Genomic DNA, 26,013 nt, shown 5'->3' on the forward strand with positions numbered 1-26,013 from the left:
GTTGTTGTATATTTAATACACAAAATTATTAGAAAGGTGTAAATCAATTTACAGATCTACGTAGCACATTACACGCACGTCATGTCTACACACGTTCGTAAAGTGAGAAAACTTAAACAATTATGTTCACATACATTATACGATGTAGTTCATGCTTGCTGCTATGTAGCCCTGTTCGTGTGCAGATCTCTTTCAGCTCATTTTCTGTTCTCTGCAAGAGGGAAAAAATATCGACGACTCAGCAGAGTCTAGCTCTTTGAACTAGTTTAGTTTCTTCCATGATTTTTTAAAATTAAAAACTGATTTGCCATACCCCAATTATATTGCTTGATTCTATAACACCCCCCCCCCCCCCGAAAAGGAAATCGTCCAACCTTGGGTAAAGTCATATTTATTTTTAAATTATAATGGTTGCACTGTACAGTATGTGCAACTATTGACACAACACTTTTTTTTTCTTTATAGTCATGCAGCTCATAGCTAAGTAAGCTTTGTTGGATCTTTTCTGTTTGTTTAAATGTGGAAATACAAACGTGTCTTTCATACACTGCGGAACATTTTTTTCTTACATTGTTTTTATATGTTGAAGGTTATCCTAGTTTAATGGCCTCCCGCATAATATCCAGTAATGAAGCCTGTGGATCCTGATGAACCTCACAGTTGGTCAGATTGTAAAATAACGGAACGGTTTTGCATCGCCTAAGTCTTGTTAGTCGCCAACTGCCATTTGTTTCTAGAGGGAGACATTTCGGTGTTACAAACGGAAGGACTGCTTTAGAAGATAAGTTTCGGCAGTGTTTATTTGTGTTATTTCCAGAGAAAACGTCCCCGGGAAAATAATTGATCACAATGAAGCCTGCTGTAGATGAGATGTTCCCTGAAGGAGCTGGACCCTACGTCGATCTTGACGAGGTTCAATTTTTAATTATTTTATTAATACGCATTAAATACTTTGATGGATTCGGGCATGCTGTTACTGTCTTGTATTAGTATCATAAAGTACCGTTTTTAAATTTGTATTTCAAAAAAGCTATGCGTAACTTAAGGACGGGGTGCTTATATTTGTGAAATCTTGACACTAGGAACTAGATAACCGAGGGGTTGATATGACCGAGACAGTAATGTATCAGGTTTTTAAAATTATTTAATTATTATTATTATTTGCATAAGAAAATAGGTATATCGGTTATTATATGTCAACTTGAATTCATATTTTGATTGAATTTGATTCACAGATAATTTGAGTTCATTTCGTTTCCATGCTTACAGACGAATGGTACACGACAGCAATTAAATTGAAATTGTATACTTCTGACTTCCACAGGCAGGGGGAAGCACAGGACTTTTAATGGATTTGGCAGCCAACGAGAAAGCTGTTCACGCTGACTTCTTCAACGGTGAGGCCCTGCAATGGTCTTTTCACAATCCCTGTATAACCCTTTACCCACATATTATTGGATATAAGAAAATAACTGGCAACAAATGTTGTTTTTTAAAATCTTCCTCTTCCTTGTTATGCCAGAGAGTAACACTTTTAACATTTTTTCCATGATCTATTACCAATATTTTATTTTTTTATTTGAAAGAAATGCATTTATGTAGATCATTTTCTCAAACAGGTTTACAAGAATCAAAGGCAACTAACCTCGAAAAGCTTTGAGAGAGCAGTTTACTTTTACAGATTGATCCTCACCAGCCAGAAGTTGGCTGGGGTTGACGCTGGACACAGTGGACGGGATGGCAGTCTATCACAGGGCACACACAGACACAAAAACTCACACATTCACACCAGGGCCAATTTTCCCAGAAGCCAGTTAACTTACCAGCAAATCTTTGGACTGTGAGAGGAAACAGGAGCACCCAGGGGAAATCCACACAAACACACTCCAAGTATATACTGTAGCACATCAGGAGTAGAACCCAGGGCCTCAGCGCTACAAGACAGCAATGCTACAGTATCTACTGTACCACTGACCCTCAGCAGTGTAATGATGCTGTAGGTAGCTGCCATTCATTTTAGCATTCATCTAGCGTTCATTTATTGAATCATTATTTGTGAAATTATGATCTTGCATTTTTTTTTTATAAAAGTTGCTGCTGGAATGGTGTACATACCTTAGAGTAGTAGAACAACCCCAATTTACTATTTCAGTGTGGAGAAGCTCTGAAGTATGGGGGCAAGTGCACCAAAATGTAGAGAGTACATTTCCAGGGAAAATATACACTTAAATAATTTTGGCAATATGGTGTATCATGGTGTGATATTAAAGAGGAGACATCCTACACAGTAAATGAGAATTAGTGCTTGGAAAAAATGGGTTCCTTTTTTTATTTGGTTGCAAGAACATGTTCCACCGTTTCTTAAAGGGGAACAGCAAAGCTATAATTATATTACTATTATATTTCAGTGGTAGAATTGGAATTGGTGACTGCATTTCAAACCACAATGAAAGTAAAATGCACACAGTAACGTGTAAAACCTCCTTTACATCACAATACAACTTACATGTTATCTCTGCATGTTTCATGTTGGAGCATTTCTGCTGTGAAATGTCTTCTGCACAACCTGTACTCCACCAAATTATGGTGACTAGTGAGCAGGAAGGGCCACTTCACCTAACATTTCACACAAACTCTCGCTCTCGCCCTTGGTGAGACTAGGGGTTTATGAGAACACAGTGGGTATCCAGTATTTTCACAAAGGTCACGATTTTGTGCTTCAGAATTTGTACATTTTTGCGATGCTTTCCATTATTTAATTTTGTTACTGAGGTTTAGTAACCGGTCAGGGAAATTAGGACTGCAGTTCCCCTTTAATGATTTTATGGTTCAGTATAATGGTGCTGTCCCTTGGCAGATGTTGTGTATGGAACTGTAGCAACACGACATGTTCTCATGATTATAAAAATCTGTATGTCTAGGCCTACACAATTACATGAACAGCAAATATAGTAAAATTACAAAACAGTAACACAAGCTTCCAGGTGTTACTGTTGTTTAAGCTAGATCTGTATGTTTTAACCCTTGGAGTAAAGTCAGTATTGAAGCTGTCCCTGTCAGCTGACCACAGGAATCTGGGTAACAGCCCTGCACTCATGAACCTGGTGAACTTTGTTTGGCTGCAGAGAAATCTACAAATTTTAGGGCATTTATTCTCACTAACTGTAGTACACTTCCGAACCCAAATACAGTATGTTGGGATCTACATTGTAGCAGTGCTACTGTAGTCGGGGCAGGTTAATATACAATGAGTCCCTCTTCACTCAAATACTGGTCCTTCTACTCAGTTTCATTACAGGGTTTCACCAGAGCAAGGTGCTAATATAAAATTAGATCAGTTACCAGTGTTTAATTTTGCAGCTGCTACCTGTGTTACTATTGGGCTTCCCCTGATAAAGCCGGAACTTCACAATTACATGTTTCTGCTAGCTTTGGATCAGCAGGCATCTGCAACATTAGAGGCATTGATGTTTTTTTCTCCTTCTTTTACAAAGTGAGGAGAATTTTATAATGTAGTGTGATCCCTGTCCTGGAGCGAAAGAACATAAAAGGGATTAATTTAGGGAAAATGTAGTTCCCATGTGTCACACACATTACATTGTGATGACTTCTGTGCAGTGTTTTGAACTGTTGGTATTAACCACAGTTACAATTTCTAGAAGTGTGTTTTTCATTATTTAGGTTAGTTATGGTGTGTTAGACTGTGGTATTTCCTTCTGTTTCATTATAAATATATTTTTGTATTCTGTGTTTAAATTTGGGGTCTCATCAGTCTAATGTTTTCTTCTGTTTTGACTCTTTAGTCCTGTTCTTAACAACTGCAGTATTGCTGTTTATGACCCATTAAAAAGACAATTTTTCAGTTTCATATATATAATGTAATGCAAATGAATGAATATCTTATATGTTCTACTCCACTAATTAAGACAGTATATACTGTAAATACACATTATGTAGTGTTTAAAAGCAAGGATGTTTTTTTAGAATTTCACCATTTCTTAATCAAAAAGAAAGCAAAACATTTTTCCAGAGTTAACTTACGTTTTTTAAGAGATGATGACCTAGAAGGGAAACTGATTCTGAAAGTGTTAAGGAAAAGAATCAGCTGTAAAACATTTAACAAGCATTTATTAGACACGAGCTCAGCATGTCTCCTAGTTTTGCACCAATTTATCCTTCTAAAGTAGCTCGCAAAGCTGAACATGTGTCCTGCTGTAGGAGTCTTGACTTAACTGTGGGGTTCTATCCAAGCAGTCGACAACGTGGCCTGCACAAGCCGTACACAGGCTTTCTCTGCGGGGTCCAACTCTGAGTTTAATAGAATCCTGATTCAGCTTCCTACCTAGTTTAGTTTTTGCTTTAATTATTTAAAATGTGTGTAAAGAGTATACTTTTAATTTTATAGTTTGGGACGTGATCTATGCAGAAGATCTTGTAAAATACAGTATGTATGTCCATGTCCTGAAATCCCAGCACTGTTGTGACTGTCAGATTTCACTGCAGCAAGCCACGAGCTTGTACAATTAGCGTTCTGTTTGACCAGGTTTCTGCATATCGGAGAAAAAAAAATGATTCCAGACTCTTTTATTTAGTAGTTTAAGTTCCTTCATTCTTTGTTTTAACAGATTTTGAAGACCTCTTTGATGATGATGATATCCAGTGATGAAGCTTCTGTACGATGAAGACCTTTGTAAATACTACTAAACAGTTGTTCATGTTTGTAATAATTATGCGAGTGGAGTTTGAATTTGTGTAAGGTCTCCTGCTGACTGAGCTGAGGATACTATCTGTTCTTCTCAGCAGAGCGCTGGATTGTGTTTGTCTTCCCTCTGTATTTTGTTTCAATAAACTACTGAAAAAAAGTCCATTTTATCTTTGCCAGGTGTTGGAAAATTCTAAAAATCTCTAGCATTCCACATTTTATGCTAAAATTATAAGTCTATCTTTTTCTTGTCTAAAACTGTTTCAAACTTAGATTGCAGGGTATGTGTCTTTCAGAACACCTGTAAAGGTGCTGAACTTTGTTTCTAATTATACATGTAGCTCCAGAATGCTGTATTCAGAGGAGACATACAGTTCGATATAACAGATGGTGGATGATTAATTCATATTTTGACATGAATTGCATATCTAACATTTTTATAAAGGTATATATATTGTAAAGGAGGAAGATAATATTGTTAGTCCTTTATTTGTTCATATACTCTATTTACATGTGCTATTTTGGTATCCTAGAAATCAATTATTAATTTTTTGTACTGAACTTTTAAGGAGGAATCGGACAGCCATATATCACAAAGCAGCTAAAGGAAAATAGATTTAACATTGTAAAATGAAAATGATCCAGAATATTTGAAGTGTATAAAAAAATTTTAAAGATCAGAGATAAAAAGCTCATGTTTCGGGCCTCACATTAAAACATCTATCAATAACGTTCATAATGAAATGTTTTTTATATACAGGGCTTTGACATAAAAGTCTTGTTTTTGTCATTAAGGAGCTTTCATTCAAAAATAATCTGGTACTCCCATATTCCAAGAATTAATGTTTAATTCCATATTAAACAAGAAACGTGAAATTTCATTATAGCAATCACTGCTTTACAGTTAAATACACAGGGAGGACATTATCTTTTCCCTTTAGATGAATTGCTTGTTTTTTTTCCCCAATCGTGGGCTGTAAACACACAGACTCTGCAATCTGAAAGTGTCTTTGCTGCTGGGTAACAAAATTCCTTCGGTGAGACCTGCAGGTGTTACTTTGTCAAAACTTGTTTCAGAAACTTGTGTTTTTGAAGGAAAGTTGTTTTTGCAGGAGGTAGCATGTATTTAAGTTTTAAGTATCCCTTGCAGGGAAGGTGACCAATATCAAAACCGCTTATGTGGCACATTTTTGCAGTTCTGGTTCCAGCTCTGTATAGAACGTGGCAATTGTAAATTACAGCCTATTAATCCCCAAAAGCTGCGGTTTTATGATTTCTTTCTTTTTGTCCCCCCTGAGCTTGGTTGCCTAATTACAGGACCTCATTGGTCAGATGAATGTGATGGCAGGAGCCAATCTCCTTTCGGCTAGCAGCATGAGCTTGCCATGTGATGCGCCTTTTGGTTTTAATTAACGAGGTGCCATTTAAGATGTTCCCCTCTTTGGTTCTGACACAGAAGGTCTGAGGGAAGCACATTGGCGCCTAGTGCTTAATTTGCAACACCTTAGAGCTGAACCTTGAGGGCCACTGGCTCTTCAAAGGTTTTCTTCCTTCATCTGCAAGGAGACAAGTATCCATTTCCCCTTTTCGCAGGTAAGCCAGTATTTTATTGACCTCCATTGTATTGTGCAAAATACTATCGAGTGTATGTTTAGCCTGTCCTTACATTTCTGTTTTGAATACGCAAATGTCTTTGAAAGGTATGGATAAAATGTTCACAACCCGGTATAGACATTTCCATTTTGTTCGCCTAGGAACAATCTTCTTACTGCAACTACTGTGACTATGACAGTTTAAGAGTTTATGAATCCATTAATAGACATTGTGCTTTTGTCAAGTTTTAGTTAGATCTGTCAATCTGAACAGAAAGGAAGCACTGCCACTGGTACTTATTTTGATAATGAGTGTAATGCTGGGATTGAAGTATGACCACCTGTTGTGAAGAACTGAAAGCAAGTAATTTTTCAGTTCTTCTCTGATGTTTCAAACAAAACAGGTTTCCAAAAACAGCTTTAATGGATCGGTTTCTTTTAACATCTGCAAATATATCACCTTTGCACAGTAAAATATTCCATTCTGTTTTGGGCTACTACTGCATTGGCTTTACAGGTACAGAAAAAATGAGTGTAGAGAACAATGTTAAACATGGGTCTCCTAGTTTCAGCCATGACCAGTAGGCATGGGATGTACATTAGTGCTGAGAACTGCCTTCTGAGGTTGTAACTTGTATCCCAAACAGGGCATGCTTCTTAAATGTCCTACATGGGATTCATGTTAAAATAAATAAATAAGGATTTTGTTCTATAGCACTTCCCATAAAATATAGAAAACATAAAAAGACATTCATGCTTTGATGTTATAAGATGCCTTTCAAGTGCCTAAACAGGATGCTAGAAAGCTCATAGAAATCTAAAACGTAATATAATGCTCAAACCTTTAATTTTAACATTTATAAGATCACTTTTAGATTTTATGACTACTTTCTATGAGGAGTCCATTCATTTTTAATGGCGACGGTAGTGTTTTTACAGAAAAGGTTTAAGGATTCAGGACATTGTGTGCTGTGTTCCAGCTATGAGGTGCTGAAAGGAGAGCGCCTTCCAGTGTACTCGAAAGATTTAAATGTAATACGTTATTAAACGCTTCTTCTTAGTTGTATACCACCAAGATGATTAAAATTGATAATTTGATAGGTTCACTGATGGGAAAAGGGGCTGTTTTTTCAGCATGATGGCTCCAATGTTCTTTTGTTGCATATGTTACAAAGAATTTAACTCACTCGCATTTATATTCACAATCGGGGCAAAACTGCTACTTTTTTTTTTTCAAAACGTTGCTGTCTTTAGAATTCGGAAGAGCGGAGATCATGGCGTGTTTAGGAAGTAAAGCCTTTTCCTGCGTCTTCGCTGGAGTGCTGCTGGCAACTGCATTACTGCCTGGTGAGTCCGATAAGTTAACGATAAAAAAAAAGCTCCACAATACCCGCTCACTGCGAGACAGAGCTTCGCCTGGCGGGCAATGGGTGCGGCGTGGGTCCTCACCCCTGTTGGGATGTTGGTTATGTGCAGGGTGCACGCACACACACACACACAGGGAGACCAGCCTGTCTTTGGGCCACACAGACACGGGGAGTAAGAAACCCCACCCCGGTACAGTCGAACCCAGGACCCTTAATCTACCTGCATGCAGCTCTATGCACCATGCCACCCAGTACAGAACAGCTATGCCGGAACTGTGCAAGATAAGAATGTGTTTCTCACTAGAAACCGAGTAAACAGAGGAAAGTCTTCCAAGGAAAACGCAAAAGGTCACTGAAGTGGTTTAAATATAAAGTGAATCTTGCTGGTTATATCCCTTTCACTCATGCTACACAACTCCAAAATAAACAACCACAGATGTCACTGAACAGTTTTAAAAAACAAACTGATATAAAGTTTTACTCTAACATTTTAATTCCACATATTTTAAAAGTTTACATATTCACCTAAATCTTATAAGATGAAAATAAAACGTTCATAAACAGTAAAGGTCATATTTTGTTGCTCAAATACACCACTCTGGTGTGCCTTTGACAGTAATGGGTGATTACATTTTCTGTTACTCTCACAGTTTATGTATTGACTGAGCAGAATAAGCATAACACCCTTCTTTTCCTTTGATGCCACTCACTTCTGATATGTGTCTTTCCAGAAGCAAATGTCACTTAACAATACAGATGTAAAACCAATATGCTATTAATGACTGAACTTATTACAATAGGGAAAAAGTCTTCTTAATCATCGTAGAATTTGGTTCTTAATTTCTTTAGTTGGTTTTAACTATGAAGGATAATTGTACTTTCAGGCATGAACAAGAGCTGTAGTGCAGAATGATGGAGAGCAGGATAGCTGCATTGTCCCTGTTGTGAGAACTTCAGGAAATCCGCCTTTATTTCAGAGCACATTCCAGGGATATCCAGTGCCATTGATTACCTGAGTGATAGTGACTACAGTTAGATATGAAACCTTTCGTGTGATAAGTTAAGTGTGAAGGAGGGGATGGGAAATGGCGGCACTATCAACGTAACTGATAAAATGTTAATCCTAGCACACACGAATCTAGAAAAGAAAGTATAAACCAATTATGTGCAAAAAAGTAGAAAATATCTAGTATCATTTTATTGTCCACCAGGGCTTCTTCGTCCTCTTTAATTAAAAAGATGAAAGGAATTGCTTGCCAGCAAGAAGGGTCTGCTTTCCTATTTGTTTTTTTGTAATATTGGACCCACATGCCTTTCCTACTTGTAAAAAGTAGCATGACGGATATACTCAACATGCAATAATTTTTTTGAAAGGGAGGATCTGTTCTCACAGATGGGTTTAGAATAATGTAAAAACTAACATTAAAGCTCAACTGCTGGCTTGCAATCTTTTCCTTATGCCATAAACCCCTGCAGTCAGCCAATGGTGGGACTAAATGATGGAAAATGCTGTGCTGTGTGCAGAAGCACACCCCCTGCCACCTTTTTACAAGGTATTCTTAATGGGAGCTGCCTTTGGGCACATTGCCCTGTGTTTGTAGTTTTATAGGTGTTTCTCCAGTTAGGCACAGTAACATGCAATCCCTGCTGGTCATGTTCAAAGCACTGTAGTGCGTATCGTTTGAAGATTAATCCACGTGACACTACTGGTATTATTCCAGTGCGGAAAAATCCTGCTGTGTGCTAGGAGGGGTGATTAACAGGCAAACATTTTGCTCATTTGAAACACACACACCATCTGTTTGTTTCTTACAGTGTGATTTTCTTTCTCTTCGCAGACTTGCTGGTGGCCAGTCCAGTAGGACAGCGCCTCAAGGGGGATGGTAAATATAGCTTGTCTGGAATTCCTTCCATTCCAAGTGCCATTAAGAGTTGTAACAATTATTTCAGTTGCTGTTATCACACAGTGTCATAAGCTGTTGAGGCCAAAAATTTCCCAACCCAGTTTATCTAGAACATCGTTTTACGAACCTCCTTTTATTTTACACTCCTCCGATATGAAGAAGTTGTCTTAACATACAACCTTGCAATGTTTTTGGTCTATGGATGTTGATCATTTCTTAACTCCAAAATTTTGTAATTGCACACTTCAGTAAATGTAGAGCTGTACAAATTCAAAGGCTGTTTTGGCTGTCGTATACCATTTAGTTTGTATTCATTCCAATTATTTTATTCATATTTAATTTTGTATTATCTTTTGAAGTGTTTCTCACGTTTTGGAACGGAAACCCTGCATCATAATGCAGTTCAGGAGAACAACTATAAAGCAAGACCTAGAAAAATTCTAAATTCTAAACTCTTGGAAGAAAGAGCTTAGAAAAAAAAGTTTTATGATGGCTTTTCATACTATCCTTTTGCTTAGTACTTTGAATAGAGTATTATTTTTCAAAATGTACTGTATATAAAATGGTATTCCATCTTTCGTTCAGTCAGACATGCAATATTAAAAGATGTAAAAAATGGATTTAGAAAGCCAGATACTCTTCAATACATAGAAGAGAATGGCAAAGTTAATCAAGTAAATTATTTTAAAAATCTCTTCTTTTGTGACAGCGGGGGACAAAGAGACAGCGAGTGAGGAAAATGCTCAAACCTCTGGCTTTCTCAAAAAGCTGGTTCGCTCCAGACGAAATATCAGCTGGTATAAACAGCACGCTGATTTCTGGGGCTGGTACAAATACTTCACGGACAATGGAAACCAGGAGGGAGTGAGTATAGTTTCCATGTCAGTCTATAGCTCCTTTCCCCCCTGCCAAGGAAGTATTACTTTGACCTCATGTGCACAACATATGAAAAGTTGTTCCTTATTTGACTCATTCAAATAAAATGGAAAGAGGCAAAAGAGGACCTTCATATGTACCTTAAGTAATTTACCTACAAACATACTCTTCAAAACTCAATAACACAGAAGGAATCACAAGGTTTTTGAATATCCTCTAAATTTAATACTGATAACTGTAAGTCTTTACTAAGCTCAGTATACAGAACTTCATTCAATGGTAGGCAAGGACAGGGGTTAATTGATGCCTTTATGGGTTGTAGACATCGATGGAAGTCCTAACGCTTGCTTTGCTTTCTCAGATTAATGAGCTGGATCGTGTCTACCTCCAGTACTTGCAGAACAAGAACCGGGCGGAGGGCCGCCGTTCTTATGACCTCTATCTCCGCCACCTGTCAGAGGTGTACAAGGCCTGTGCCAATTCTGACGACCCAGAGTGTATTTCTGAGCTCACCAGCAAGCCCAAACCCAAACCTGAGGTACCAAAGCCCGCCCCAACTAAGGGGTGTGACCCATACAGAGATCCCAACTGCCAGGCCTCTCGAGCCCCTGTAATGTTCCCTGCACCATACAAGTCCACGCCTATGGGCTACTACTACTATGTTCCAGCCCCCCAGCCATTGCTGTCTGCCCAGCAAAAAGCTGAGCTGCTGCGGATCTGCAACCCCTCTGATATCGAATGCTTGCAGTATCACCTACGAGCTGCCTATGGGTACAAGACTGTGGTGCCCACTGTGTCTGCTCCATCCTATGCATATCTTGGATGTGACCCAGAGAAAGACCCCTACTGCATGCAAAAGAAAAAGAAGGCAGAAGTCTATCACCAGTACCCAAACTGTGACCCAGAGTATGACCCCTACTGTACTCCAGAACGAGCCCAGGGGCTTCAGATGCCCTCCCAGCTAAATCGCTGCAATCCCCTCTTTGATGAAAACTGTAACCCCCTGACAGCTACCAGGATGGTTGTGCCCCCCAAACCAGAATGCGACCCCTACTATGACCCCAGCTGCAGGCAGGAGTATAGGCCTAAGGATGAGCCAGCACCCAGCAATGGCTGCGACCCTCGATACGATCCTTACTGCCTCCAGAGCCCCAGTGCTGTGCAAACCGAGGCACACCATGACCCTCGGCACTACCCCAGGATCAAGGGCAAGACGAAAGAGGGCTATGACTGCTACATGTACTATGATGAAGAGTGCTACCCAGTGCACAGCTCGAGTTCCTCCCGTGCGAGCGCTGCCAGCACCATGCAAGACTGTGATCCCTATGACCCCAGCTGCCCACTCTACTACAGTGCAAACAACCCCAGACGGTCGATGAATGAGAGCCCAAACACCGACTGCCATCCTTATGATCCCTCCTGCCGGAAGCCCAGCCCACAACAACCAAGGGCCCCTGAGACCTACCACCCTGAGCACAATCCTGCTGGTTACAGAGAAGGGGTGATTGAGCCTGACCCTGACTGCGACCCCGAGTACGACCACAACTGCCGCCTTCGCAGGAGTGGGGCCAAGCCTGCCCAGGATGCACCACACCAAGAGAGACAAGCAGCTGATGAGCACAAAGAAGAGGAGCCACAGCCGAGCTATGAGCAGCAACAATATGACCCTTATCAGGACAGGCAGGAAGATCCCTACAATCCATACGCCGGGTACGAAGGGCAAGATCACCATGACCCCAGGTACGAAGAGGCCCAGAAAGGGTACGAGGACCAGTATCCTAGATATGATGAGTCGCACGGCCACTACGAGTCATCGAGCCATGACAGCGCTGGGGAGTACAAGAAAAAATAAAAACAACCAAACAAGAAAAGCATAGAACAAGCCAGATTGGTGAGCCATGCCATCTGCAAAACAAAGCAAACATTGGAAAGTGCAATGTTCTAGCAGTGTAAGAGCACCTGATTGGGATTAGACAATGCTTCTGAATTTGTGAATTTGCTCGATTGTCTGATGCTGTGGAGTTACTGCATAATATGGGTAGCTACCCTTGTGGTGAACATTGCCAATGTGTATCACAGCCTGCAATGTTCTTCTGAAATCTATTTGTTTGTGTTTCCATTAAAAACTAAGTCCATAGTTAAGAGCCTTTGAACTATCTTGATATAATGTGCAGTGTACTTGAATATGTACATTGCTTTCTTTACTGAGCTTTCTTTCTAATTCGTTTTCCATTTGTATTGTGTGGGTACTTCTCTTCGGGAATATTTAATAAATTTCATTTTCCTGAAATTTGCATTTACAACCTCAACCCCTTTTACACGATGTGAGATTTTTTGATGTTACAAATAAAAGGCTTTGAATAAAACAAGATGACATGTCATTTTCATTTTATTGCAAGACCATTTCTATGCAACTTAGTCAACTTTTATCATGTGAAGTTGTTAGGATCGTCCCCAGAATGAGACAGCAGTGAGGTGAATTTCCTCCTCTATTTTCTGATTCTCAATGTGTGCAAGCAACAGGAATCATAGAGAAGAGGAGCAAGCGTCTAGCATTAAACACACTTTTAGGTGGGGATGGCTGGCTAACTATTCCCCACCTCAGCTGTAACTTCCTAGCCCTAATTGGTTAATAAAAATGGGCACTGCACAATTGCTAATCATTTAGCCATCCCACCTACCCCACCCATCTATAACACGTCTTCCCTAGTCTTCCTCATCTTCATCACAGGAACTGGTGGTCATACAAGGAAGTAACTAAGGCAACCACAAGATGTCCTCTTCTTGAAATCGTTGTGGGCAGTGCACCCCATCCTAGATGTTTTTCATAAAGCCAGTCTCTACCAGCCCTTACCTACTGGTATATGTTCTGGTTCACTACCCACTGATGTTCCTCCATCAGGGCTGTAAGTCTTTCTGGACAAGTTATGTAACTTCTTCTTAAACATGAAGAATGTGGGATGTCAGTTTCATATATCTTAAAACTTAGACCAGAATGATACAGGAGCGATACAAACATGCATATAACAGTGAGAAATAATAATATTACCAACAGTGAACTACTGGCAAATCAACATCAGTTGTAATATTACTATTGATGATTAGAGTAAACCTGCTATTATTTACTCGGTTCCTTCAAAGGACTTATCTCACAGCACAACGAGCTCTGTTTTTAACAAAATCCAAAATGATTTACATCTGTTTTCAAGCACCTGATCAATTTAATATTTTCTCTTCTACATTTTAATGTGTAAACTGGGAGTGGTGACAGGAATTTGCCACTAACACAGTAATTGCCTAATTGCCTACACGTTCAAGGATATTCAACAACATTACAGTACTGTTAGCAGATAATCAGATGTAATACTTTTTGAAAGTTTTAAACAGACCTTTTCTTGAATGCGGGAAGAGAGTTGATGGTGATTATTGACAGCAATTAGTCTAATATTTCTATAATAATGCAAATGTATGGTTTCAAAGATGTAATAAGTGGTTTTGGTTGTTTGGGGGGTGCATATCTCATGCACTCACTTTATGTTGGGAGACATACTGTAGTTACAGAGCTCACAGTTATGGAAGATCAGTCTGCTAAATTCTGGTCTGAAGCAGAGATGGAGATTGCTCTGGGTGGTTAGCTACCGTATGCCTCACATTGGCCACCTATGGTGAGGGAGAGGAGCAGTTATTCTATGACTGGAAGACTGTGTCTGATTTAAGATCTTCAAGCCCTCACCATTCTGGAAAAACCAAGTAACAACCACCGGCACTGTGCAATCAGTTCGGACATCCTGTAGCTCTTGTCTTTTCCGGAATCAGTGTTTCCTGCTTTCTGCCGCCCAAAATAAATTTTGAACTTTTCAAATGCCCTCCTGAGACTTAATGCTAGCATATGCCTCATCAATAAATCTTCCATCAATCATTTATTCAATCCATATACCGTATCTAGGCTCCTGATTTATTTTCTTCTGAAAAGTTTTATCCTGAAATTGTTCAAAAACCTGCAGAAGGAATCACACCTGGGAAACACTAATTCCATTCTGTTTTATTAATTGAAGCTTTTAGCCTAAATTATTTAGCACCAGGCTAACATGGGGTCCTGCAGCTCCAGACAGAGCAAAATATTCAGGAAAATAGCCACTGGAGCCAAAAACTACTCCCAGATACACACACACACAGGCTCTCACCCCCTTCACTTCATAGCTTACAGATCTCTACAAGCTTTTGTGCAGACACATGAAGTTCCTATAAGCATAACTGAAAGGCAGATGTTTCCTGGGTTTCCACTAATAAAAACTTACAGGAGTGTATGTAGAGGTTTTTAATCTTGTGTGGGTTAGCTAAATCTCGGGTAAGTGTAACATCTGGATGATCAAAGAAAAACAACTTACTTTCCAAAAAAAATACACACGTTCTTAAACACACATGCTCAAATTGTTTCTAAAAAACATGTAAAAATATCTTAATCACCAAAACTGTTTACCAAAAGAACATGAGATATCCACACCTGAAGCTTTGAATCCTAGTCTTGTTTAATAAAAAAATAAAATAAATACAGACATTCGATCCATGGGCAAGATTTAGCTACAGCTGCTGGGACTGGATGTTTTTCAGTACCAACTGTACATTCCAACTCAGGCACTGAGTTGCAAAGGGGATGATCTGATAATGAACTTCATGGAGCGTGCACTAACTTAATAATAACCTTTTCACAGCAAGTAAATGCTTTTATGCATGTAAAGACTTATGGAAACATTTTGTAATTATAGGTGCTGTCTTCTACCTTCTGTGCGCTTTCATATACCAGAAACGTGCAGTATATACAGTTTCAAACATTTGGTGAGCCTATAAAGAAATGCACAAGTAAGTTAATTTACAGAGCTGTCTGAGAGCTCTGGTTTAGCCTGTCTTACTTTGTTGTGTCGCTGAACTACATCACAGCGTGTCCTGTGGAACAGCTCATTTGGATAAAAGAAATGCAATATTTAATTATCACACATTTAATACAATTGATGTACTCCAAAAATAATTGCTCTCACTGGATCTAATATATGTAGACATTTCAATGAGTCATGATGATAGATGTAGAAGAGCATTAAATAAATATGAAGAAAATAGTATTTGGTACTAAATTCTAAAATGAATTGCTATGCTGTCCATTTGTTTAAACCTGAATTTTATTGTTTAATTTAAATAACTTTATCTCAGGATGTTCTCGATATCAGCGTTTTATTAATTACAGAACCACTTCTACCACCACAGCTTGTGAATAATTGTGAAACATTGAGTCATAATGGAGATAATAAGGTCTCCTACCAGAATACACCCACAGGTTTTAGCTGACGTGTGTTAGCTCTTAAATAGTATTAATTACGGGAGAATATTATATCAAATCTGTATATAAGTATGTATATAAAAAACAATTTTTCATCCCATTACTGTTATTAGATCTTAATAAAGTGTAGAAATTCAAGCTTTTCTGAATCGGGGGTACCTGCAGGAGCAGTGTAGTGTACTGTAGCACATAGATCCTCATCAGTGATTGCCCTGAACAGATGTTGGGTGGAAGGTGGGTGGTTATGGCTGCAGTTACATATATGAAGTTATTAGAAGCCTTTGCCTTGACATAACAAGGCAGCAAAATAAAATGACTAGACATCTACATGGAATATTTGTTATTCAGATACATTATATACTTTAGAATGCTTAGAATGCAAACTGCTTACCATGTTCTTATTTGTCCAAATCAATACATCTCTTAAATATGTATTTCAATCTGATATAATGGGCTTTTGACCCTGAAGATGTTTGCAGCTGTGTTGTCTCTGCAGCCTGCAGCCTCTGCCTGTGTAGCTCCAGTGGTATAGTCGTGTGCGCACAGCTTCCTAAATTCGCCATACATAGATAAAGTAAATAAATTAAAGTCAGAGATGGAATTTGTCATAAATCAATAAAGAAATAAGCCGAAATATTGTACACAACTAGAGAATCCAGTCTGCTACACCCTTCTTGTGGTTTGGGCTTGTGGCTGAGATGTGCTACTGCTTGGGGATACAAAGATTATTTTCTATTCTCTTAGCTAATAAACATCCAGACAAGCAAGATGGGCAAAATAGCCTCCTTTCAACCTTGAACTGTTTCTTGTGTTCTCATGCAATAGTTTGCAAAAAAAAGGTTATGCCACCCACATTGTATATAGGTATCAAACCGTGAAGTTTGAACTGCATTCAAATTGTAATTGAACTGTAATTAAATTTATAAGTTATTATTACTGTGAAAGTAACAATCATGCAAATTGTTTAGTTAGATCATGATTTTATCAGTACATGGACATGGGAAGAAGAATTGTATTTCACACACAGTCTGCCATTTGTATCTTTCAAGTATAGTTTATATCTGATTGATAAATGAATTTTTGTAAGATGCACTGTTCTGCATCAGCATATAAGGGAGTATTTTAGGTGGCATGGCCACTATCTTTTTTTACGGCATTTGCCAACTTATAGTCTATTTTCAGATGGGGATGGGAAACCTCTAAAGAAAATCAAGCTGCTGTTTTATGTAGTGTTGATGGATCAGAAGCTTGCAATCTTCCCTCTGGATCTGAATGACCAAATTAGTGACCAAGGCGTGGTTACCTGTAATACTGCACTGTCAGAGGTGCCATCATTTAGACTGATGAATCTTACTGTCTTACACGTGAAGTTAAACTGTAGTCAATTATTTTTAATCTCTTATATCAGATGATATCAGTTGTGAACATTGCTTATGCCACACCTACAAAACAGATGTATCATTTTTCAAGTCAATCCACTATTGTCAGCTTTGTGTGGTTATAATAGGGTATTGTAGTGTACAGGCATAGGAGTATAGGACCTCAGCTTTATGGTTGCGGCAATATGTTTATGATTTAAGTTGCTGATTATAAATAATGACTAAGAAACTGTGATAATTCCTAAGGGTATAGTATAGGAGCAAAGATAGAGAACGCCCTGATGTAGACTTCTAAAAAAAGCAAGACTTCTCTGGGTTGCTGGATACTAATGTCCACATGATCTGCATATCGTATATCAGAGCCATGCATTACCTTTGGCTGCCCTCTGCTGCAGGAAAACAAAATTGCAAATTACTTACAGTATATGTGCAACAAAACGTACATTTTTTGTAACAATTGTAACATCTATTTTTGGTTTCACAGAATGCGGTACTGGTGTTTTTAGAACCCTGTCCTAAATGAGGAGCCCACAGCAAGGTTAAAAACCACATTAGAAGCCTGAAGTACAATTTATTTTTTAACGTTGTTTAATAAAGTCTAACATTAAATTAAAGACACAGATCGTAATTAAAAACCAACAAAACAAATATTGGAAACATACTGCATTGAGCACTATTGCTTCTGAACATGTAAATTGAATAATGTACCTGTAAATTTAACATCTATAAACCTTGAGTCATTTTGACAAGCTAAACTCCTGTGTGAAAACTTAAATCCTATCAAACACGAGGGATGTCCTCTGGATTAGGACACTGGCCACTATACATTACTGAGCCCATGTCAGTGGGAGTTTCCAAGTGTAACCAGCATGAGAATGCAATTCGCATTCTCCTGACCTTTTGGCATTTGAATAAAAATGCATAAAAACGCTTGAGAGGTTCAAAGAACTAGAATCCTGGACTGGGGCCAACTGGCTTGAGAGTAATGGGCTTGCAGCAATCCCCCATCAGGCTGTGGGTGTGCCTACAGATCCTGCAGCTTTCATATCTGTTTCAACAGGGTTATTTATTCCCAGTGACATCAGGCCCATCAGGTCCACTAGAACACAAGGGTCCTGTCATGTTAGACATAATCTGTAACCTAGAAGAACACACTCCTATTATTGTCCATCACAATGACAGAGAAGATTATTCATTACTTTCCTTAGAGTCCAGCAAGTATCTTCATGGTTTATGGCATTTATTCAAAGCTGTAGAAACGGAAACTCAGTCTGAAGTTTAATAATCAGCATCTCCGATATCTTAAGATGTGTATTGTTATCTGTATTGTCACTGCACATTATCTGACATTGTATTCAGTATGATTTTACGTCTGAAGTTGTATTTATAGTTCAATAAAATTTAAACTGTGTAAAGTACTATGTAAATTGTGTGGTATGATTCTGAAAAAAGAAAGAATATTATAAGGAACTGGATGTGCTTTAAACTATAGAACTAGTGACAACACTAAAAATAAGAAATGATGGAGTATATTGTGATTTAGTGTGTCAAATAAGAAAAGTGTCAGTTTTACCTTAATATATAAAGTCTTTCATCAAATTCCCAGTGCTTCTAATACTTTCGTGCTGCCAGGGAGCACAGAAAAAACACAAAAACATGTTTTCCTCCCATCCAACAGGCTTTATTCTGGAATGGAAATCTTACACTTGGAAGGTATTGTCTTTCGGAAAAACACTGGTGTATGATCAAACAAACTCTCGCACTAAAAGTGTTGATTTTTTCATTGTTTTGCAAACCTTAATAGCCCTCCCCTATAAATTCTTCAAGAGGTCTATGCCAATTTGATAAACCCATTAGTAAACAAAAGAAATATTTGAAATGAAAAACTATTCTGGATATTCAGGAGTTTCCTTAAAAAAACAACAACAAAATACTAGTGATTTTTGTAAATACACAAACGACAAACCAAAATCACATTTCCAAACACCCAGTCTCTCTAAATGCATACATTTCACCAACAGACCTTAAAAGGGACTTTTTGTTTTTGTGACTCTGAGAGTCCCCACAGGTATTCTAACTGAGGTTTGAGGAAGCAAGGACCTTGAACATTAAAGAAACTAATTTGTTAGGCCACCAGCCTCTGGTGCACTCCCGTCTTCTAGCGACTTCCATTTACAGTTTTAATGTCGGGGTACAGAAGGAACCCAGTGAATGTGGAATCGTTTACGTTGTCTGCATAAATTCCACTGTAGTCGTCCTCACCGTAGACCTGCAGCCAGACCTCATCCCCGCCCACCAGGTGCAGGACAATGGAGCCCGAGGCCTGGTCAACGTTGTTCTCCTGGAACTGGTCAAAAGTGAACATGATGGTCTTGTCGCTCTTATACAGGCTGACCTTGGCATCCTTCAGGTACACGGTGAGGTGGTAGGTGAAGTAGTAGACCCCGGAAATCACACAGCGGAACTTGCCGGTGCTCGGGTCGTAGTGCAGCTGTTCGTTGTAGAAGATCTTGTTGAACCTGATGGGAACATTGGGCATGGGGGTGCGGTCGGTCAAGCCCACGCTGAAGGCAGAGCGGTAGAGGAGAGCACTCTCCCCTCTGTCGCCCTTCAGCCCCGGGGTCCCTGGGAAGCCACGAGGACCCTCCGGGCCTGTAGCCCCTGGCTCTCCACCATCTCCCTTCTCTCCTGGTGTACCTGAGGTAAAGGAGAGAGCTACCTGTATATGCAAAGGCCAACAGACTTGCGTACTTCATAGATGAATGAAAACTTCCATATTTCCTTCCCAGGGTACATTGCTCCAGTGCCCCTGCACAAACCCACAGGCTCCTCCAAAGCATCAAAACTTTGCCTCAATTTATAAGGGGTTTCAAGCTCATTGACATAGGTAGACTTCTTAAGAAGTCAGACAATCTTCTCCGAAGCCAGATGGGTTAAAGTCAAAGCGCTCTCTTCAATCTTGACTTGCGTGCACTGCAACCTGTTCTTTTATAGTGCAGTTTATACAGGCTGCAGCATATCTGTGGTCTATTTTTATTTTTAATGATAATCTCCCTTTCGCGTTGTCACAATATCGACAATTTATACATCACTTATACAAATATTTCCAGCATCTTGTCTCTTGCCTATTTTTTAACCTCGCACTGAGCTGAAAAGTGAAAGATTCCGTCTGTTACCTGGCTCTCCTCTCTCTCCCTTTTCTCCGTCTCGCCCATCTCGCCCGTCTCTCCCTGGCGCACCATTGTGCCCAGGAGTGCCTGGGACTCCTCCCATCCAGCCTGCACAGGGCTTTCTCTCGTCAGCCACAGCGCTGTCTGCCTCCACCTCTGCCTCCGCCTCCGCTTCCGGACCTGCAGCTGGGGACATGGCTGCTTCTTCTTCCTCTGAGAAGCACCGCTCCCCCCCGATCGAGAGGCAAAGCAGCACAACCCAGACCAGCCTCATGGCGACAGGAGTCAGTCCTTGGAACCTGCCGTGTGGAGTAGGACGCATCAGCAGTCTGCACATCTGCGATGCCTGTCACTTGGACACTTTTATCATGTTTGTACAGTACTTGCACACTTGCATAACTTTTCTTCATTTGTCCGTCCTTAAGAATATTTGGAATATTTGGAATGCTTGTTCCTTATTTAGTGACCGTTTTTTAAGGAGTCACATTATCTACTAAACTTGCGGTTAGTGCCGTTATGCATCTACCACATCCATACAGTAAGCACACGTATTTCACTTCTCAGTGACTTGGAGAAACGCTTTGAGTACACAGTAGGTAACCAGCATCATCAGTTAGAGATCATCAATGCTGAAAGGTACCTGCTGAGTAGATGTATCTATGGACTTGCAGTTCATTTAGAGCCTTTTTTAAGCTCTAAACTATACTAAACTGTGCAGATACTGTGCTGTTGAATGGACATGTTCAACTACTGCCTGGATAGCCATTCTATCAAATCAAAGTGAACAAATATTTAATAATTCTCTTTCTCTCAAGGCTCCACAGCCGAAACGTTGCGCTTCTTTTCTTCTCTTTTCAGCATGGAATAAACCTTTTTCTTGTTCCTTTGCAGCCTACGCATGCCGACGCAGCTACCTACTTGGAATATTTTAAAAGTAGAACTTACAACTTCATCAGTGAAAAGAAAAAAACTCTTATATGCACTCTGAGAGTAATTATGTGTTAAATACCTTGACCATGTAGTTGGATCATTTTAAATTAAGAATGCATTATTACAGATACTATGATGTATATACAGTATTTTTGTACAGAACAAAAGTGATACCTTCTTTTACCTTCCCACAAAAGCAGACACCACTTTCATAACTATAAGAGGCATGTGAAACATATATTAACAGGTTAGAAGCATCAATCTAAATTATGCTGGGTCTCCTGCGACAAACCAAAATAGTTTGCACAGCAAAATCACCTTTCTTAGACGAGATGAATACCCAGAGGTACCTCCTTTAAGACCTCCTTTAGCAAAAGCTATTTTTAAACCACTGGCTGCTGGTGTCAGCTCGTACACTAAACTGCATGGTAGGGGGGGTAAAAATAACCAGCCGTTAATCGTACGCCCACACTGTTCCATCAGCTGTGTGAAATGAAACGAATATTTCTTATTGTTTCCGATACAATAACTGAACAGAATATCCTGTAATGGGTTCTTAACTATCCACAGTAATAACTGTTACACACTTTTCATTTGGATGTAGTCAATATCCACAACACACACTTGCTTGTCTTTCATTTTTTTAAAAGTAAATATTTGACGTAATGTTGTTACTGGTTTCTTTTTCAAGATCTTTTCATGAACCACTTGTGAATTTCCGATAACAAATGTGTTGTAGGACAGCTCTTCTTAGAAGTGACCTGACCTCTATTATCTGAACTTCAAAACAAAACAATAAAAATGTAAAATAAAAAAGCAGCACACATTTAGAGACAGGAAATACCAAACATCAAACTTAGAACAAACAAATGTTCTCAGATCAAATCTGTGTCACAAACAATTCCTGAGTGAAACAGAAACTACAGTTTTAAGCTATTAAAAGTTATTCTAAAACTGGGAAAAAAGCACAATACTGAAGCTCATAAAAAGGCCTTTTGGAAAATTGTTTGAGAATCATCATTGCAAACAATTAACAAACCATTATTTGGTGGATATACAGTATATGATTTACTACATGCTGATTACTCATTAACAACTACCAAATAAAAATGACCAAAATGTGTATTTTGTAGAACTTAAAGAAAGTATAGTACTGTCTGCAGTTAGTACTCTTGATGAAGCGAATGAAAGCAGCAATTCCTTACCCACAGACCACGATTCTTCCTTGTACAAATGGCTGTTGGCTTGGGAGTCAAGGAGCTCTCACTGTCCTTGCAGACCATGTGTAACTTTCATCAATTGCCTGTCACCCTATATTTATCCCTGCCAAAATGGGCACCATCCAGATTCTTTAATTTAAAAGGGCACCATCCAGATTCTCCTGCTCCCGTTACCCCAGTCAGATGTACTTAACTCCTGCTGTCCACTCCCCTTTTCATTAAAAACTTTATTTATATAAAATATAACACACTGGATTCAGTGTAGCAAGCAGATTAACCTTTACTTTGCACACCTGTCTATACATAACTTTGTTTGACATTGATTTCATATAATTATCCATTTACTCTAAGAATGTATTGCAACCTTTTTTTACACGAGACAAGTTCAGAGCTGAAAACGAAGCTATCTCTGAAAGCACCTGCAATGCTAATGCATTCATTGCGATGTGCTGTGTGGTCTGCATTCAAACACAGCTTATCATCTTTTTCATATCGTGCCTCTCATACTGTCAAAACGGTTTGAGCGTAAATTGACATTGGCTAATTATTTTCATTGGACGTCTTTATTAACTTCTAAAATATCCTTTATGCTTGGACTTCTCATGCAGCTTCCTCTTCCTCTCTATGGAAACATGGTCTTTGGTTTGCAAAATAGTACTTTATCAGTAATATATATATTAAATTAAATGCATGTGTGACAAACCAAAAAGTCATTGATATCGTTTGATATTTTACTGATTTGTGCACCTTAAAAACATCATTTCCTAGCTGGATGTATATACTGTACTGTACTGTCTATCTTTTTCTCCCATTTTAAAATTTTTATCTTGTGAAAATTAATGTGTGGTTCTAAATATATAAACATCAGTGGAGTAAAGAGACCACTGACAAGGCAGACATTGAGGGACTGGTCACAACGCAACCCTTGAACTCTTTTTCCAACTTAAAGATCTCACACAAAGGAATGAATATTGGAAATTAAGCTACCGATTACTAAATACGATTAATCTAGTCTTTCTTCGTTTTCAAAGAGCATTCTTAGAAATTTTACAACTTTTACTCCTACATCAATTGTTTTCCCTTAGCAGTCTAAAAGCCTAGATTATTTTAACATAAGTATTTTAAAACACTTATATAAAAAACAAGCCACGTGGTGAATCATGATCCTTTAGTTGTTAGTAGCTTAGAGACCAAGAATTCCATCTAACGCTTGTCGTCTCATGGCGTGAACAACAGCCTAGGGAGATGGTTTCAGACTCCCATGACCCTTTTTGTAAACAAGTGTCTCCTGTTTTCTGTTCCATATGTTCCTAATTGTAATAGACCCTTGTGTATAGTTGCCCATCTTGATTAAACACCCTGGAATGAAATTTACTTAGTCCATGATTTCACAGTTTTCTATACCTGTACCAATCCGCAACATAAACATTCTTTGTTTCAGGGAAATAGCAAACTTCTGGCAGATCTTATTTTTTTAACCAGCAAGGACTTGTCCCTGTACAGTATATTTGAGTATCTGTGTGCCCTACAATGGACAGGTGTCCCATCCAGGGTGCAGTCCCACTCTGCTTACTGGATGAGTCTCCATCTTAACAAGACCCTCTAAAGGATGAGGCAACTGTGGATAACGAGGGGAAATAAATAAGAATACAAAGAACATAAGACTGATTACAAACAAGAGCTACCTGGTCAACTTTGATGAACTTGTTGCTAGCAGCAGAGTGATCTGAGGATGAGGAACCCAGGGTTTTAACTTGAGCAATACATGTGGGTAGTTTGTTTTGTTCAGAATTCCCACAGCCCTTTGTTTAAAAATGTGCCTCGTGATCTGAGGTCTAAATGCACTTCCCTGTAGGTTTGTGTTCCACTGCTGGCTCAGAAGAAGTCCACTGGCTTCACTTTGCTAATGCCTTTTAGGCTTTTGAATGCTTGAATCAGACCGCCTCGTATCCTTTTTCCTTTTAGGACTAAAACGTTTCAGAACTTTTGGCCTGTCAAAGTGAGGCATTCCTTTAATCCCGGGAAATAATCAAGTTGCTTCATCTCTGAAATGATTCCAGAACAGCAGCGTTTTATTTGTAACATGATAAATTGTACACAATATTCTAAATGAGATCTTACAGGGGCAATGTACCATTTAACAAACCTTGATTTAAATGCTACATGGTAAACCTTTAACTTTCTATCAACATTCTGTTTACCGTTTTAATAGCATTCACACATTGTTTTGAAGATGAAGATGAGAATAAATCTTTGTTTCTGTAGTTAGCAGGTCATCAATGCCATTATATTTGTACTTTTTTCATTATTCATTGTCTTAATATGAGTTGTTTTTTATAATCCTTATTTGTTTTTTTTTTACTGCAATATTATTTTACACAATCTGAAAATGTCAAACCCTCCCAGCTACCATTTCATTTTAGACTCCCAAAGGAAATGGAGTGCATCCGCACTCAACAGTGGAGGGTTGCTGTTAAGCGGTGGCTATATTTAACATCTTAAAGGCAAATTTATTGGCTCCCCCCATTAAAGTCATACAAATTACATCGGAGAGCTTTACATAAGCACCTGCATACATGCAGAAGGGTATATCCAACAAATAATGGAGGATTCACATAATAAACGGGGTGTAACATTGATTTGAACTTTTTTCATTCTGTGCTCACATGATACAGCATGTTGATTCAGACATGAGTTTTGTGCAGAGTGTGAGGAGCTATTCGGCTTTGACTGAACAAAATATTTGCTTTCTGATATATGCGGCACATTATACTGTAGTTGTTGTCGATGATGACAATCGATAAAAAATTGTTGGACTTACCCTAGGGTAATCTGGCAGTTAATTTACATTTTAGATGTTAACTAACACTCCAGTGCAGGTTTAATTTCCCTTTTAATTTAGTTGGGAGATGTGATATTATATACTGCATAAGCTATAAACCTCGACAAGTCATGTAGTTCCAGGAATATATTTCATGCCACTAACCAGCCCAGAAGTAGTATACAGTACATCTCTGGATTTAAAACATTTTTTAATTAATAAAATACCTTAAACATTTATTAGGTACACATCTGCAGTGTTTTCCAATACCTAGTGTTGTATTTATTTTATTATTCGACTAAAAGTAATTGATAACACTTTAATAGGTAACAAATTCCTAATGGGTTATGGCTGTATTGCACAAGAATAACATAACACGAATATAATCCCCCAGTTTTCCGAAGATAACTACCAAGAGCCCCAAATTCCTAATGAATATAATAAAAATTACATATAAGGCCAAAGTGTTAGCGCACAATTGTATAACAGAATATTATTTGTTATCGGAGCACAACTGACAGTATCACATACAGTAGATTGTGATGAATGAACGTGTAATACTGATAGAAAACTGGCGGTCCTTCTCCATCAGGGATGGACAGACAGACAGCGCGGGAAAGATTGAACAGGACAAGTTCTCGTAGACCAACACAAGTGAAGGGAAGTCATCCGTATCACTGATAGGTGGAAAGGCTGTTTCCTTAAGCCAGAACTATAAAA

The 26,013-nt window shown here is 38.7% G+C and overlaps 3 protein-coding genes across 3 annotated transcripts; 2 read left to right on the forward strand and 1 right to left on the reverse strand.

Moving 5' to 3' along the window:
- The first annotated feature begins 725 nt into the window (after positions 1-725).
- On the forward strand, positions 726-4,867 carry cops9 (COP9 signalosome subunit 9). Its single transcript, XM_088912960.1, has 3 exons — positions 726-912; positions 1,325-1,397; positions 4,626-4,867. The coding sequence occupies exons 1-3, from the start codon at positions 850-852 to the stop codon at positions 4,661-4,663; spliced, it is 174 nt and encodes a 57-aa protein (XP_088769086.1). The 5' UTR covers positions 726-849; the 3' UTR covers positions 4,664-4,867.
- Positions 4,868-6,271: 1,404 nt separating this feature from the next.
- and1 (actinodin1) lies at positions 6,272-12,293 on the forward strand. Its single transcript, XM_088914761.1, has 5 exons — positions 6,272-6,295; positions 7,549-7,641; positions 9,500-9,544; positions 10,275-10,429; positions 10,803-12,293. Exons 2-5 carry the CDS (start codon positions 7,569-7,571, stop codon positions 12,291-12,293), a joined length of 1,764 nt encoding a protein of 587 aa, XP_088770887.1. The 5' UTR covers positions 6,272-6,295; positions 7,549-7,568.
- Positions 12,294-18,811: 6,518 nt separating this feature from the next.
- Positions 18,812-22,543, reverse strand: adipoqa (adiponectin, C1Q and collagen domain containing, a). Its single transcript, XM_088913946.1, has 3 exons — positions 22,458-22,543; positions 20,329-20,621; positions 18,812-19,849 (listed from the first exon to the last, which is right to left on the reverse strand). Exons 2-3 carry the CDS (start codon positions 20,594-20,596, stop codon positions 19,311-19,313), a joined length of 807 nt encoding a protein of 268 aa, XP_088770072.1. The 5' UTR covers positions 20,597-20,621; positions 22,458-22,543; the 3' UTR covers positions 18,812-19,310.
- Between the last annotated feature and the right edge of the window lie 3,470 nt (positions 22,544-26,013).

Source organism: Atractosteus spatula, chromosome 4 (genome assembly GCF_055471065.1).
Source record: "Atractosteus spatula isolate fAtrSpa1 chromosome 4, fAtrSpa1.hap1, whole genome shotgun sequence".
Classification (NCBI taxonomy): Eukaryota; Metazoa; Chordata; class Actinopteri; order Semionotiformes; family Lepisosteidae; genus Atractosteus; species Atractosteus spatula.

What these genes read in the sequence shown, in the direction of transcription:
- cops9 (XM_088912960.1), top strand. Translation starts at nt 850, where the DNA reads ATGAAGCCTGCTGTAGATGAGATGTTCCCTGAAGGAGCTGGACCCTAC. An exon ending in CCTACGTCGATCTTGACGAG is followed by an intron (nt 913 to 1,324) that starts GTTCAATTTTTA and finishes TGACTTCCACAG; the next exon opens with GCAGGGGGAAGCACAGGACT. An exon ending in TCACGCTGACTTCTTCAACG is followed by an intron (nt 1,398 to 4,625) that starts GTGAGGCCCTGC and finishes TTGTTTTAACAG; the next exon opens with ATTTTGAAGACCTCTTTGAT.
- and1 (XM_088914761.1), top strand. Translation starts at nt 7,569, where the DNA reads ATGGCGTGTTTAGGAAGTAAAGCCTTTTCCTGCGTCTTCGCTGGAGTG. An exon ending in GGCAACTGCATTACTGCCTG is followed by an intron (nt 7,642 to 9,499) that starts GTGAGTCCGATA and finishes TTCTCTTCGCAG; the next exon opens with ACTTGCTGGTGGCCAGTCCA. An exon ending in ACAGCGCCTCAAGGGGGATG is followed by an intron (nt 9,545 to 10,274) that starts GTAAATATAGCT and finishes CTTTTGTGACAG; the next exon opens with CGGGGGACAAAGAGACAGCG.
- adipoqa (XM_088913946.1), bottom strand. Translation starts at nt 20,596, where the DNA reads ATGAGGCTGGTCTGGGTTGTGCTGCTTTGCCTCTCGATCGGGGGGGAG. An exon ending in GGGAGAGAGAGGAGAGCCAG is followed by an intron (nt 19,850 to 20,328) that starts GTAACAGACGGA and finishes CCTTTACCTCAG; the next exon opens with GTACACCAGGAGAGAAGGGA.